Source organism: Oncorhynchus tshawytscha, unplaced genomic scaffold, assembly GCF_018296145.1.
Source record: "Oncorhynchus tshawytscha isolate Ot180627B unplaced genomic scaffold, Otsh_v2.0 Un_contig_1712_pilon_pilon, whole genome shotgun sequence".
NCBI classification, from domain to species: Eukaryota; Metazoa; Chordata; class Actinopteri; order Salmoniformes; family Salmonidae; genus Oncorhynchus; species Oncorhynchus tshawytscha.
In genome coordinates, this window is record NW_024609028.1 from 57,366 (window position 1) to 70,989 (window position 13,624).

At 41.7% G+C, this 13,624-nt stretch overlaps 2 protein-coding genes across 2 annotated transcripts in view; both read left to right on the forward strand.

Moving 5' to 3' along the window:
- Positions 1-3,478, forward strand: part of LOC112267666 (striated muscle preferentially expressed protein kinase-like) — a 59,879-nt gene extending 56,401 nt beyond the window's left edge. The window contains 6 exon segments of the mRNA XM_042314038.1: positions 111-350; positions 477-700; positions 847-922; positions 1,033-1,182; positions 1,832-1,932; positions 1,935-3,478. Of these exon segments, the coding sequence (XP_042169972.1) occupies positions 111-350; positions 477-700; positions 847-922; positions 1,033-1,182; positions 1,832-1,932; positions 1,935-2,059 (916 nt within the window). The 3' untranslated portion in view covers positions 2,060-3,478.
- Positions 3,479-4,470: 992 nt separating this feature from the next.
- Positions 4,471-13,489, forward strand: LOC112266335 (carboxy-terminal domain RNA polymerase II polypeptide A small phosphatase 1). The gene is given in 8 exon segments (XM_042314037.1): positions 4,471-4,842; positions 7,927-8,072; positions 8,368-8,469; positions 8,988-9,044; positions 9,554-9,646; positions 10,196-10,288; positions 10,291-10,383; positions 10,849-13,489. Coding segments are annotated over 8 exon segments (780 nt in total). The 5' UTR covers positions 4,471-4,775; the 3' UTR covers positions 10,978-13,489.
- The last annotated feature ends 135 nt before the right edge of the window (positions 13,490-13,624 follow it).

Below are 13,624 nucleotides of genomic sequence, written 5' to 3' on the forward strand. Positions count from 1 at the left end.
ATTACTACTACTACTACTTATATGGTTAATTTTCAGTCAGTGAAACTGGCTTCATGTTTAACCACATATTATTTAGTGACTAAACTGCCGTATTGTCTCTGTCTGGCCAGAGGGCGGTTCGGTGTGGTCCGGGAGTGTCGAGAGAACGCCACAGGACACGTCTTCATGGCTAAGATCATTCCGTATGACCAGGAGACTAAGAAGTCCATCCTGCAGGAATATGAGATCCTCAAGTCTCTCCACAACGACAAGGTCATGACCCTCCACGAGGCCTACGTCACCCCACGTTACCTGGTGCTGGTGGCTGAGCACTGCACTGGCAAGGAGCTGCTCCACAGCCTTATAGACAGGTGTGTGGAGCATGATGCTCACACACACACACACACACACACGTACACACACATACACAGACTTGCACACTGCTCTCAGCTGTGCTCTACAACATATCCGTGGAATAAATCAATTTTCCTGCTAAGGTTCCGTTACTCGGAGGATGACGTGGTGTGTTACCTGGTTCAGCTCCTTCAGGGTTTGGAGTACCTCCACAACAGACGCGTCCTCCATCTAGACATCAAGCCTGACAACGTCATGGTCACCAACCTCAATGTCATCAAGATCGTGGACTTTGGCAGCGCGCAGAACTTCAACCCTCTCTGCCTCAAACAATACAACAGCAGCCTGGGCACACTGGAGTATATGTGTGAGTTGGTAACACTATTGAATTTCCCACTGGTATCTGGAACTGGTACACGCCAAGTGCATCTTGGGTAATAAGCTGTTATCATCACCTTGATCACTACTTTCCTCTGAACTCTCTCTCTGCTCCTTCTATGCTGGCGTGAAAAGCTCCGGAGATGGTGAAAGGTGATGTGGTCGGCCCTCCAGCTGACATCTGGAGCCTGGGGGTTCTAACCTACGTCATGTAAATATACAACGTACTCATTTCATAGTCACTATTGTCATAAGTCTGTGAAGTTGTGCGATTTATTTTTTTCTCTCAGAACTCTCATTGTGTATGATACTTTTGCTCAGGCTTAGCGGTAGGCTGCCCTTTCAGGACAAAGACCCACAGCAGACTGAGACCAAAATCCAGATTGCCAAGTTTGACCCGACCAAGCTCTACCCCAACGTGTCCCAAAGTGCCTCGATGTTCCTCAAGAAGATGCTGAGTAGCTATGCCTGGTGAGCGCTTCAAAGAGTAGCTAAATCATTATCTTATTTAACAAACCAGGAGTGGAGTGATGATCCAGGGTCATTTTTGCCTTTTAAATCATAATGAATAAGATTACATGGAAAGTGGGGTCATAGCCTCCCGAGTGGCGCAGTGGTCTAAGGCCACTGCCAGTAGATATCCTGGTTCGAGTCCAGGCTCTGTTGCAGCCGGCCGCGACCCGGAGATCCATGGGGTGGCGTACAATTCGCCCAGTGTCGTCCAGGTTAGGGGAGGGTTTGGCCAGTAGGGATGTTCTTGTCCCATCACGCTCTAGTGACTCCTGTGGCGGGGCGGGGCAATGCATGCTGACACGGTTGCCAGGTGTACAGTGTTTCCTCCGACACATTGGTGCGGCTGGCTTCCGGATTAAGCGGGCATTGTGTCAAGAAGCAGTACAGCTTGGCTGGGTTGTGTTTCAGAGGACACATGGTTCTCGACCTTTGCCTCACCCGAGTCCGTATGGGAGTTGCAGCGATGAGACAAGACTAACTACCAATTGGAAACCACGAAAAGGGGTACAAAAAAAAAGAAGTAAAAAAAGTGGGTCATGATCCTAGATCAGTACAGGACTCCTGTGTTCTGATCCCTGATTGGACCATGTGTTTTATTGCAACGCAGGGCCCGTCCGAGCACCAAGGACTGTTTCACCCACGCATGGCTGCAGGACTCGTACCTGATGAAGCTGAGGAGACAGACGCTCACCTTCACCACTACCAAGCTGAAGAGTTCCTGGGGGAGCACCATCGACGTCGCACCGAGGTCGCCACCAAACACAGGGTCCTCCTACGCTCCTACTCCAGCTCAGCTTCTTCAACCACATCGACCGCACCAAACCTACCTAAGTGAAGGCATATGACTTATGTCAGTGTTAACTAGCCACCAGAGGGTGGAGGTATGGGGGATGTGTGGTGCAGAACAGTGGGCTCCATGATAGAGGGAGGACTCTGAGTCCTCATCCTCCACAGAGTGAGGCCGTGCCTGAGTAAGTTATGGGAGTGGAGATTAGAGCCATGAGCATTGCACCAGCCCACAGACTGCATGGAGTCTCATTCTACTGAGGCCTAACAGAATGAATCTTGGACAGTTCATCAACTGAGATTTGAAACCAGTTGTTGGGTTGTTGGATAACACGGTTTCAAAATATTGAGTTATCGTTTGTTTTTGGACCTGGCACGATTTGTTTCTGTTTCAGGTCTACTGTCTGCTAGTACTACTCCGAGCTTGCTATTGCAATGTGTGTAGAACTTTTAAATATATAAAACAGGACATTTGGTTTGGAAAATTCATTCAATACAATTAACCTGGAACACACATGTTTGTCAGTTTGATTTTAGAGCACAGCCTTATTTCTGCATCCTGATATTTGGTGGTGATTATGGGAATGTACCATCATTTATGCTGCTAACTTTATGTTGCATTTATTTACACATTTCAAAAACGCAAAACCAAAAATAAAAACGTTTTTGTTCATGAAATTGTATGTGACCTGTTTACCTTTTCATGTTCATTTATTTGCACGTGTGCTTTTTTCTTCTTCGTTTGGGTGATTTTCTAAATACAATGAAAACAGTGCAAAAATATTGCTCACCTTTGTGATTATACTGTTCATAGACACAGATAATAAACCTGTGAATATAGTAGAGTATCTTAGTGGAGCAACCAGATGTCCTGTGGTTGATGCTCAAGTTGAACAATAGTGCAACTTCATTGATGAAAACGGTCAGACTTTGATTATGTAGATTCTATAGTCTTCTATTGGATTTGTCACACCTCATCAACGTCATCACTGCGCCAATGGCTGGACTAGCATTCTACAGTATGTTCTGTTGATTGGACAGGTTGCTCTTAGCTTGACCAGCAGTCTGTTAGTGAGTCAATTTTGCCTAAAATGGGTCAATTTACAAACTTTATCATGTAAATGTGTTGTCCATGTTAATGGCTTACTTGCAGATGACGCGCAGTATGTGTTCTGTTAATTTATTGAACTATTCATATCTTACAATTTTGGGGCACTTTTGTCTACCATTAGGCCTACTGTACAAAATGGACATAGGTGCCATAAAGAACAAATATACAGAAAGTCCTTTTTGGTATACAGAGACTCTTATGTATTACTTTTCATCATACATACAGTATTTCTTTTTGTAAGAATTTGGATGGTTGAAGATTTGTAAATGATTTAATTTGCAGTGTTTATAATGTGGAAATGTTTAAAATGTTTTTATGAAATAGTCTGTAATAAACTATTGATACAATTGCAAAACACACATTTTCATTATGATTCCCTTTAAACTGGACTCCTATTGAACTAAAGCGGTTGTTCCGACAGTGCTTGCACTTGAACGATACTCCCTATCCTTTTCCCCTCGTCGTCAGTTTCAAGGGTTCCCGAACTGGGCGTTCATTTGAGAATATAAAAAGTTCTACAGAGTACAGTAGGCTACGCAAAGCAACTGATGTACTCTACTACTGTAAATTGTAAACATTCGCAGGGCGAATATAATGCCAAGTGTTCGAGAGAGGAGAATATAATATTACATTTATTTGCATGAAGTATTAAATACTTTCTGTCAATCAAGCTACAAAGGTAATTAAAGGTGAAGGCTATGACGAAAATAAAAGTCCCCAAGTCAGCGAAGAGGATTGTTGTCGAGGTAGAAGTAGAATGCGACGTAGTGCTTTAAACCTGTTAACAGCTTGTGGACAGCTTCTTCTCTGTCGTTAAAAGGTTTCAAGTTCCATTTTGAAAATGTATCTTTGTTTCCTTGTTACTTATGATGCGTTCATATGCAAGTGGGAAGGTGGTAATTACCAGTTGTGAAGTCGTAAATACTTGTATGGCATAAAAGTATGCCAGAGCTGCTTTCACTTTTTATACTATAATAGATTAACAGAATCAATTTTGTATTAACAATTTGTATTTTGTTCTTACCATAAATAACAATTACTGAAGATGCCGCCATGCTTGCTGTCTTTTTTGTTGACAAACTAGGTCAGAGAGGTGCAGTGGGAAAATCGGAGCATAGGGATGATAGTCTAGTTTCCCACTAGTAATACCAGTTGGGAAGTGCGTTCAATTAGGTTTTTCCCAGTCATATCCTGATATTTACGAAATTACAAGATGTTATGAACGCAGAAATACAATAGGCCTATAATTTATGGTTCAAGGGACCGTCGTAGTCTGTCGAGTATTCTTGAAAAAGTGGACTGCCACTCTCGGCGCACAATCATACATTTGTGTGCCACTTTAAAAGGAATGGGAAGCCTTGAAACCGCCGAGTTCCATGTTTGTATCTTCAAATTGAGAGCGGAGTTGAACTCCATGTTGAAACAAAGTTACCAACTCACTTTTAAATGTATATAACTTTTATTTGTAGATTTTATACCGTTCTGGTACGTCATTGAATATTCGAGAAATGTAATCGTTTGGATGCGTAATGTATTTAAATACTGTTTGCGGTTATGTAACTTTGTGCACATTTATAATTTAATGTTCTTAGTCAGCGAACAATCTAAAACGGAACAAAGTTTTTAGTTTCTATTGTGGATAAAGTCTGGTGCAATGGACCACCAGTCTTCAATAATCACGCAAGTTAGTCGAGATGAAGAGGGAATAGAGAGAAGGGTAAGTTTTGGAGAAAGTTCTCAATATGCACGTCAGTTGTTTTGTACCACACTCAAAACTTTTCACAGTTAGCTAGCCTAGTTCGTCGTCCATTGGGTGTTTTCAAAGACAAGGACAGCGTTAACGAAACGAAACTATCAAATCTGCAATCGTCTACCATTGTGTAACCACAATGAATGGCAACAACTAAGCTTCAAATGGCCTCATTGTTGTGATACGCGACGCAACTTTTTGACAGGCAAGGTCACTGCGGTGAGGACTGACGAGCCCACTCAATCAAATCGCGTAATCTAGCTACAATTAATTGACGAGGCTGCAGTTGCTGTCTGTCATAGACCTCCTAAAAAAGCGTACACTTCTGAAATTACTTGTTGAGAGTTTTAACATTTAAAACGCAGCTGTGTACTAGGCTACAGACGGATGCATTTATAAACGCGTGACTTGTTTACATTAACCATTGTTCTAGAAGACTGGTTAACGTGTGTTATGGGTGGTGTGTTCTTGAAAAGCTTTTCCCGCTGTTATGCAATCAGCAGTTACCACAAGAGGACTGTACATTTTAAGTAGCCAGCCCTAGTATCTACATTATAATGACCCATTCAAAACAGAGATTAAGGCCTGCCCACGCACCTTGTACTTTAGCATTGGATGGCACAGTTAAACTACTGCCATAGGCTATATGTGAAATGCCATTTGGTTTGTTGTCCACAACTTGGTCACAACGTTGTCGGAATGATAGCAAGGTGTGAGGTGGCACCAAGTAGGGATTGTATTTAGTGTGTGTGATGTAATTGTACCAGGTAGACTAGTTTTACTTCCTGGTATGAGTAGCTCCTCTATTTGTTTCGATAACACATTACTACACAGTTATTCTCAGAGACGGGTTTATGTTGCAGTGTTTCCCTATATTCATAGACACATTTTTTTATATGGATAGTCGTTGGCTTAATGCCTGGAAGTCTATGGGAACAGCTAGCATGTGTCATTGCACTAACGCCAGTAGCAATGTACCACATACCTTGCCACCATGGCTGAAATAAATCCTAAGGGAAGCACTGTGTGAAAGCCATGCCCAGGAGAGACAAATGGAGTGAGAGCCCATGACTTTGATGGACTTCCTGTTTAACATTGTAACTTCCTGCCTCTAGCTGACCTGGGCCAATGGGCAACCTGCGTTACTGGTCACAAACCAACCCAGAGACTCCTCTTGTTTATCAGATGTGAAAGGATTTGATAGGTAGGCAGGATCCACTGTATCTGTGCTACAATAATATAAGAATCCTTAAAGCACTCTGGTTGATCTTTCAACCCTTTCATATCTGTTAGGCAGGGACTCAACCAGGATCTATGGCTAGGGCCTGGTTTGGAATTGGGCCCCTCTCTTAAAGATACACTATGCAGAAATCTCTAGACTATTTCCTGGTTGCCAAAATTCTAATAGTTTGTCTAATTTCAGTTTGTAACAAAACAAGCATGTATAGTGTAGGGAATCATTGTACCATCTAAACCACTGTGAAATATATTTCTCCATTACCAAAAACATTGTATTTTCAGCTGTTTGAAGCTGGTGTACAAAACCAATAGTAAAAACAACTTGAGAAAGGAAGCATAGAAATAGTTTACATAGAACAGATCTACTGCTTCTTCAACCTGCTTTCAATGAGTGACAGATTTATAACACACATTTATATGTGAATTTGTTCAGGTCACCCAAAAAGTGAGATATTGTAGCTTTAAAGGAGAGGTAATGGATTAGACATATCCCTGCTGAGGCCCTATTCCCAGGCCACTGTCTGCTCTCTGTAACCTACCTTGTGTGTGGTGACATCTGATCCTGCTGCGTCAGTGGTGGTGGGCTGACACAATCTGTTTCCCCTCTGATCTGCCCCTGCATTTCCCCTTCCTGTTCTGGTTTGGCCTGGACGTGGCAGTGGGCAGAGGAGGGTCACAGGTCTGGAACGGGCCAGAGAGGGAGAGAAAGAGGGTCACAGGTCTGGAACGGGCCAGAGAGGGGAGGTCACAGGTCTGGAACGGGCCAGAGAGGGAGAGAAAGAGGGTCACAGGTCTGGAACGGGCCAGAGAGGGAGAGAAAGAAAGGGGTCACAGGTCTGGAACGGGCCAGAGAGGGAGAGAAAGGGGGTCACAGGTCTGGAACGGGCCAGAGAGGGAGAGAAAGGGGGTCACAGGTCTGGAACGGGCCAGAGAAAGAGAGGGAGAGAAAGAAAGGGGGGACAGTGAAAAGTTTGTAACACGGTCACGTTGCGAGTGAGAGAAAGACAGGGAATAAAGAGAATGAAAGGGAGGAGAGTTTAAGGAAAGCATTTGTCCCTTTTCTGATTGGCAGAAGTTTGCAGAGAGCGAGTAGTGGAACTCTAGAGCTTTATTATAGTAAACAAAAACTCTACATAAAAGGGAAGTCAGTTTAGTCTTAAGAAAATGTTTTATTCCAAGACTTGCAGTCATCGTCAGGCAACGTTAGAAATAGAGATTCGACATTATAATAAATTGAGTTAGATGTAATGATTTAAGTGGCTACTCAAACTGTCACTGATTTGAAGTGACATGCCCCTCGCATGACTTTCTTAGCTAAGTTTACATATTCCTCATGGAAATATTAAAGCTGCACAATCATGTCTCTCGCCTCAAGGACATTCCTCTTATAACTAATAACCAAGTAAAGTCTGTTTTATCTGTTAATTGTTTTTCATTGGAACCATTGGGAAAAGGGCTTCAGGTTGAAGCCAAATGACTGCAATGAGGTCAAAGACTAAAGATGCTATACATGAAATAAATTCTGCTGGATTTAACTTGAAAAACAACCATTACATCACATGTTTATCCTTTGAGCGTACAGTACATCTGCAGAAATATGTTGTTCGCTTCGGGACAAATCCCAACTCGGGCTACAGGAATTTCCACGCATACGTTCAATCGACATCCCCCCCCACAAGTTACGCAAGAGTTCAAACTACAACATGTCCACGTCTCAAGTTAAGAGTCGGTGAATAAACCACATCAGGGAGCAGTGAGAGTAAATAGATACAGGAAGACTGTGTGACTGACGGATGGACTCACTATTTTCTTCCAGGTCCCCCACGCTCGTCGTCTAAGAAGCCCAGGAGTCGAGGCCTGTTCCACAGCCTCTTCTGCTGCCTATGTCATGACCAGGCTGAGCCCCCACCGGTCAACAACAACGCCCCGCTACTGGTGGAGGAGAACGGGACTGTCTCCAAGGTATGTACCACTGCTCTCTTTAATGGTTCAGGGATGTTTTAATCTCTGTATATGGTTTATGGTTTGCGTAGGTCCAGGTAAATGCTCTGTGGTCTAGTTTGTATATGCAGTGTTTGCGTAAGTCCAGGTAAATGCTGTCTGTGTGTTTATGATGTCAAAGTGAATGTTAGAAACTAGCACGTGACTTGGTGTTGGTGGTTTTTTAGGTCTATGTCACAGTGTAGTTTGTATTTTACATGTATCATGACAAATGTTAGTTTGTGGTTTGTGTATGTTAACTGGGTGTGTTGTTCAGGTCCAAGTCAGACCGCTGCTGCCTCAGGCCAAGTCAAAAGACGCAGGGAAGATCTGTGTTGTCATAGACCTGGATGAAACTCTGGTCCACAGCTCATTCAAGGTCAGACCAGGAACATACTGCTTCACCATTTACACTAGTAATATTATATAGTCACAGATGCATTTTCCCATCATCCATGAGCTCTAAAGCTATTGGTGAACTTTGATACAATTGCTGTACCATTTAATTTGGGGTTTAGCTTTTCTTTAAAAAATGTCTTATCCTCGCAAATGCTATGGACACAAATGTTTTTGTTTGCCTTTTTGCATCTTGTTTTCTTTTTATGAAAGAGATTTTTCCCCTCTTGTGAAAGCATGACATCACCAGGAAGTAATGTCCAATAGTAATGAGAAACACTCTGAGAGCGAGGAAAGAAATTGTTTCTCCACAGTATTATTGTTGGCAGTCACAATGACATCTCTGTCATTGTTGCCACTTTCACACATCCAGACTAGCTGTTTTTTAAATTCTAAATATTCTAAATACACATGGTTACTCTCATGCATACTGTGTTTCTGGTGTTCAGGATGTCTTTAAGTGGTTTTGTTCAAAATAATGTATCTTTATTGTTCCCACAGCCGGTGAACAATGCTGATTTTATCATTCCCGTAGAGATCGATGGAACTGTTCATCAGGTGAGCCTCTCACTATGCATGGTGACGAGCCCAACTGTCACAGACCAATGCCATCGGCCTCTACCTTTCCATGTTAAATCCTTTAGTATTATTAAGGTATATTATGGCTCCCTACAATACTGTATATTTGTATGTTACCAACTGCTCAGTCTGGTTCTGGGCTGGGTTAGAATGGCATCTGAGGCCTTGGGTTTTCTACCACAAAAGGAAGGTTGGAGTCATGCTGAGAGACTGTCACCTCCTACATGGTTCTCCAAGTTGGAGCCATGTATCTTGGGCCTGGGCCTGATTCAAGTAATCCAGGATAGGTTTGTTCAGAAAAAGCCTATTCTGCATGACTTGGTTCAGGACTATGACCCTCGGCAGCAGACCACCACGGAAAGAAGAAGTGAAAGGCGGCTCAATGCATCAGTGGGTGGGGGGTTTTTCATTTTGTTTAAGACGAGAGGTGAAAAGATAATGTATTTGTTGTTTAAACCTTAAACTTAACATACAATGTATCCATCCAGGTATATGTGTTGAAGCGACCTCACGTGGATGAGTTCCTTAAGAGGATGGGAGAGCTGTTTGAATGTATTCTGTTCACAGCTAGCCTGGCTAAGGTGAGGACAACACCATGTTAAACCAGCAATCAAAACAAGTTTGTTTAAAAAGGCCCATTGCTGTCAAAAATGTGATATTTCTGTGTTTTATATTTCACTCTGTGGTTGGAATAGTGGTGTGAAAATGATAATGCCCTTTTAGTGTAAGAGCTGTTTTGAAAAGTCTACCTTAAATTTCAGCCTGTTTTGGTGGGATGGAGTTTTGGCCTGCCTGGTGACATCAAATTAGTTAATAGACCAATAAGAAAGAGTTCCAAACTCACTGCCAATAACAGAGAGCATTCAGTTTCCCCTTCCCACTCAGACCACTCCCAAACATTCCTAGCAAAATTCTTGCTAGAGAAATTACTATTTTTCTAAGAAGCTATTTGTTTCTTTTTGACCGTTACTTTAATTGTTACCCAGAAATGATTTGATGTTGAGAAACATGTTGAGAGAAACAGCTGCATTGGGGCTTTTTAATGCTGGTCAAAAGCTGCAGAAGACAGGAAATCACATGTCACTTGTTTTCCTCACCTGATACGGAGACCCCTATGTGTGTTTCTCCAGTATGCTGACCCAGTGTCAGACCTGCTGGATAAGTGGGGTGCGTTCCGCGGCCGTCTGTTCCGTGAGTCGTGTGTGTTCCACCGGGGGAACTACGTGTAAAGGACCTGAGTCGTCTGGGCAGGGACCTGAACAAGGTCATCATCATAGACAACTCCCCAGCCTCCTACGTCTTCCACCCAGACAACGCTGTAAGAACCACTCTCCTCCTCATCCTCCTCCTTGGCCCCTCCTCTTTCTGTTCCTCCTTCCTTTTCAGCATCCATTACTTTAATTTTTTTTTTTTAAAGATGGCAGATGTTGACTGACTGGCTTTATCAAACTTTTAGTTATGTGAAAATGTTTTGCAATTAAAATTGTATAGATAACTACATATTTAAATCTGATAAACTCTTTATAAACCTTTATGAATCATTTATAAACTATACCATTCTATGACTGAAGGACCATTTAGAAGCAGGACGTCGTACCACTGGAAGGAAAGTGCCACCAGCTGTCTCTCTAGCTGCATTCTAACTAGCTCACTAGTTAATTGGAACCAGAGCCTGGCTCTCGTTGTGACGAGCTGTATGACCGACTCTGGTGCCTCGCCATTGTAATGATCTCATTGTAACTACATGCATGTCTGACTCTGTCCCGTCTGTGTGTGGCTGCAGGTGCCTGTGGCGTCGTGGTTCGATGACATGGCCGACACCGAGCTCCTGGATCTAATCCCCTTCTTCGAAGGGCTCAGTAAAGTGGAGGATGTCTACACGGTGCTCAGGCAACAGAGGGATTCCAGCTAGCAGTGCTGTCAGTCACCCTACCCCTCTACTACCGCCATCTACAGGACAGACCGAGAACCGCAGCCTTAAAGCCTCTTCACACCAACCGTACACCCCTCAGCCTACCGTCCACCAGATCAACCACAAGACTTTCACCTCCAAGCCCACCCCTCTTCTTCAACCTTCAGAACCACGCTAGTACTGCCCTCTATTGGGGAAACATAGGACTTGATCCTCCAGAACACAATCTACCATCCTTCAACCACAGATGATGGGCTTGTGTAGATGGATGTTGTGGGTTATAATGAGTTAGGTTTTTATACAGTGCCTTTCATCAAATGTCATTGGAGCATACAGAACAGTCAAGTAGAGGGAATCTACAGCCTTCTTCACAGTGAAGAAAAAACATGTAGCAGGAAGGTAATGGGAGAGAACCCCCAGGATCCAATCAGAATCAGTTCTCCAATGCCGGGTTGGAGTCTAAGTTTCCGGGAAGACCGAACAGTTCTAGAACTCTGTATGGAAAAGCAAAATGACAGCTGTATGAATGGATATTTACTACTTTTAACACTTTTTAATGTGTTTTGTTTTTTATTTCATTCCCCAAGAGACAATTTAACATTTTTAACAAGAAAAGTATTGGCTTTGTGTAAGTCAAGTGGTTTTACTTCTTTCATCGCTCAGCTAGTATCATAATGACTAGCAGAATGGGCATCAGTACTTGTTAAGGGGGATGGAATCATAGAGAATGACATTTATCAGTTACTGCAGCTATCAAAATGTTCCATGTCCCTTAATCGTATTTGTTTCATTTAGTTTTTTATTAAAACCATAGGAATATGTGCGATAATGTGCCAGATAACATTTATACCCGGGGTAATAAATGTTTTCATAACAAATACAGGAGTCAGATGACTGAAATGCACCTTAAATTACAATATAATCTTTTAGGATTTTTTTTTTTGGATTACATTGTCTGTGGACTATGGACCTCAACCCAGACAGACTAAATGCTCCAGCTCAGACACATGGACACAGTACCATGTACCAGTCAATGGCCTGGAAAACCCTTGGTATACTGCAAGAGGACCTGGATATGGGTTGGAAAAACATATTTAGATTCTGTCCAGGCAAACTGTTGGTCAATGCTACATTCATGGAGGAGGGCTGGGCGACTATATTGTGAATACCGGTATGGATCCACATACCGCTATATATTTTACAATAACAGAATTTTGATACAGTGCTAAATTAAATGAAAAGTTCTACAAATTGGACTAGTTCACTGTCAGTTTTGTCCTGGTTTGGTTGAGTATAAAACCATCAGAATGGAGAAAGCCCATTTTAAAATCACAAAGAATTTATTTGTTGCCGTTCTAGGTCATGCACTAATCATGAAACACATTTAGACAAAACCTATATTTTGGCTGTAACGCCCAGCCTTACCATGGAGGAAAGGTGTTGAGACTGTGTGTTATCCATCTGGTTTTGACAAGCACACTTCTCCCTCCTTTTACTGGAAACAGTACTTGAATACTTTCCCTTTTTCATGACCTCTTTTTAAAGGACTGCAAATACTATGCTTCTTTAGACCAGATTGTAGGATTTGGGTAGTTTGGTTTTTAAACTTAAGCTTCTGACACAAGGTAGGACTATATTAATCGGTACTTACCTGGGTTTGGAACAATACAATAATTGTTATTTGTAAGTAAAAACTACAAGATGGTCTATCAGGAAGTGAACAGGAAGAGTAGTTTAATGGATTGAGTGATTTGTATTGATTGATACTGTTTTATGAATGCATGGGGAAAAGCCACTGTGTTGAAGTTGACTAAAGGCCTACTAAAATACCTTGTGAAATAAGATGATTCAGAGTTTAAATAACCAGTAGACCCATGATAAATCTATCAGTATTAAGAAATAATAAAAAATAATAAAAAACATGTTTTACTAAATTTCACATTCCAACTTAAAACACTCACCAAGTGCCTGTGTCAATCAAGTTAGATACTTAAAAAAATACATGTTTTTTTCATTTTTCTTTTGGCAAGTGGGTTGGTCTTTTTGTTAGTATTATCCAAAGGATGAACAGAAATCACTGTAGTACAAATCAGAATGTTGTGGGCTCTCTAACAATGCATTAATGGATTCACACACACACACACATAATAGGAACTGGGTGAATTCTGGTTTGAAATTCAAGCCACCCACAGCCATTTAGATAATGTGACATCTAGATATGATTTAAACACATTTTAAATGTTTTTTTAGTATCTCAAGGCATGATTTCTGTCATAAAAACTCAGTAGGGATATTTACTGTCATAGATCCAGTCCCTTTCAACTGCTTCAGGGCTGTTCCCTAGTCATTCACAGTGCTTTGGAAGAGAGCTTTCTATCACCATGGGGACCTTGACCTATTGCTGTACCTCTTCTTCCTGTATTCAAACACTTTAAATAATATATGCATATATTATACACATATGTATATTTTGTTTTGCACTGTAATAAAGCAAACAAAAAATGAAAATTAATATATTATGGATTATTCATATGATTTATGATTGAATAGCTGTAACGTAGTTTGTGGACAGTCTTTTTATCATACCAATTGTATTGAACTGTTTAATTATATCTTCCATAAATACAACAGAATTAAATAACCAGTG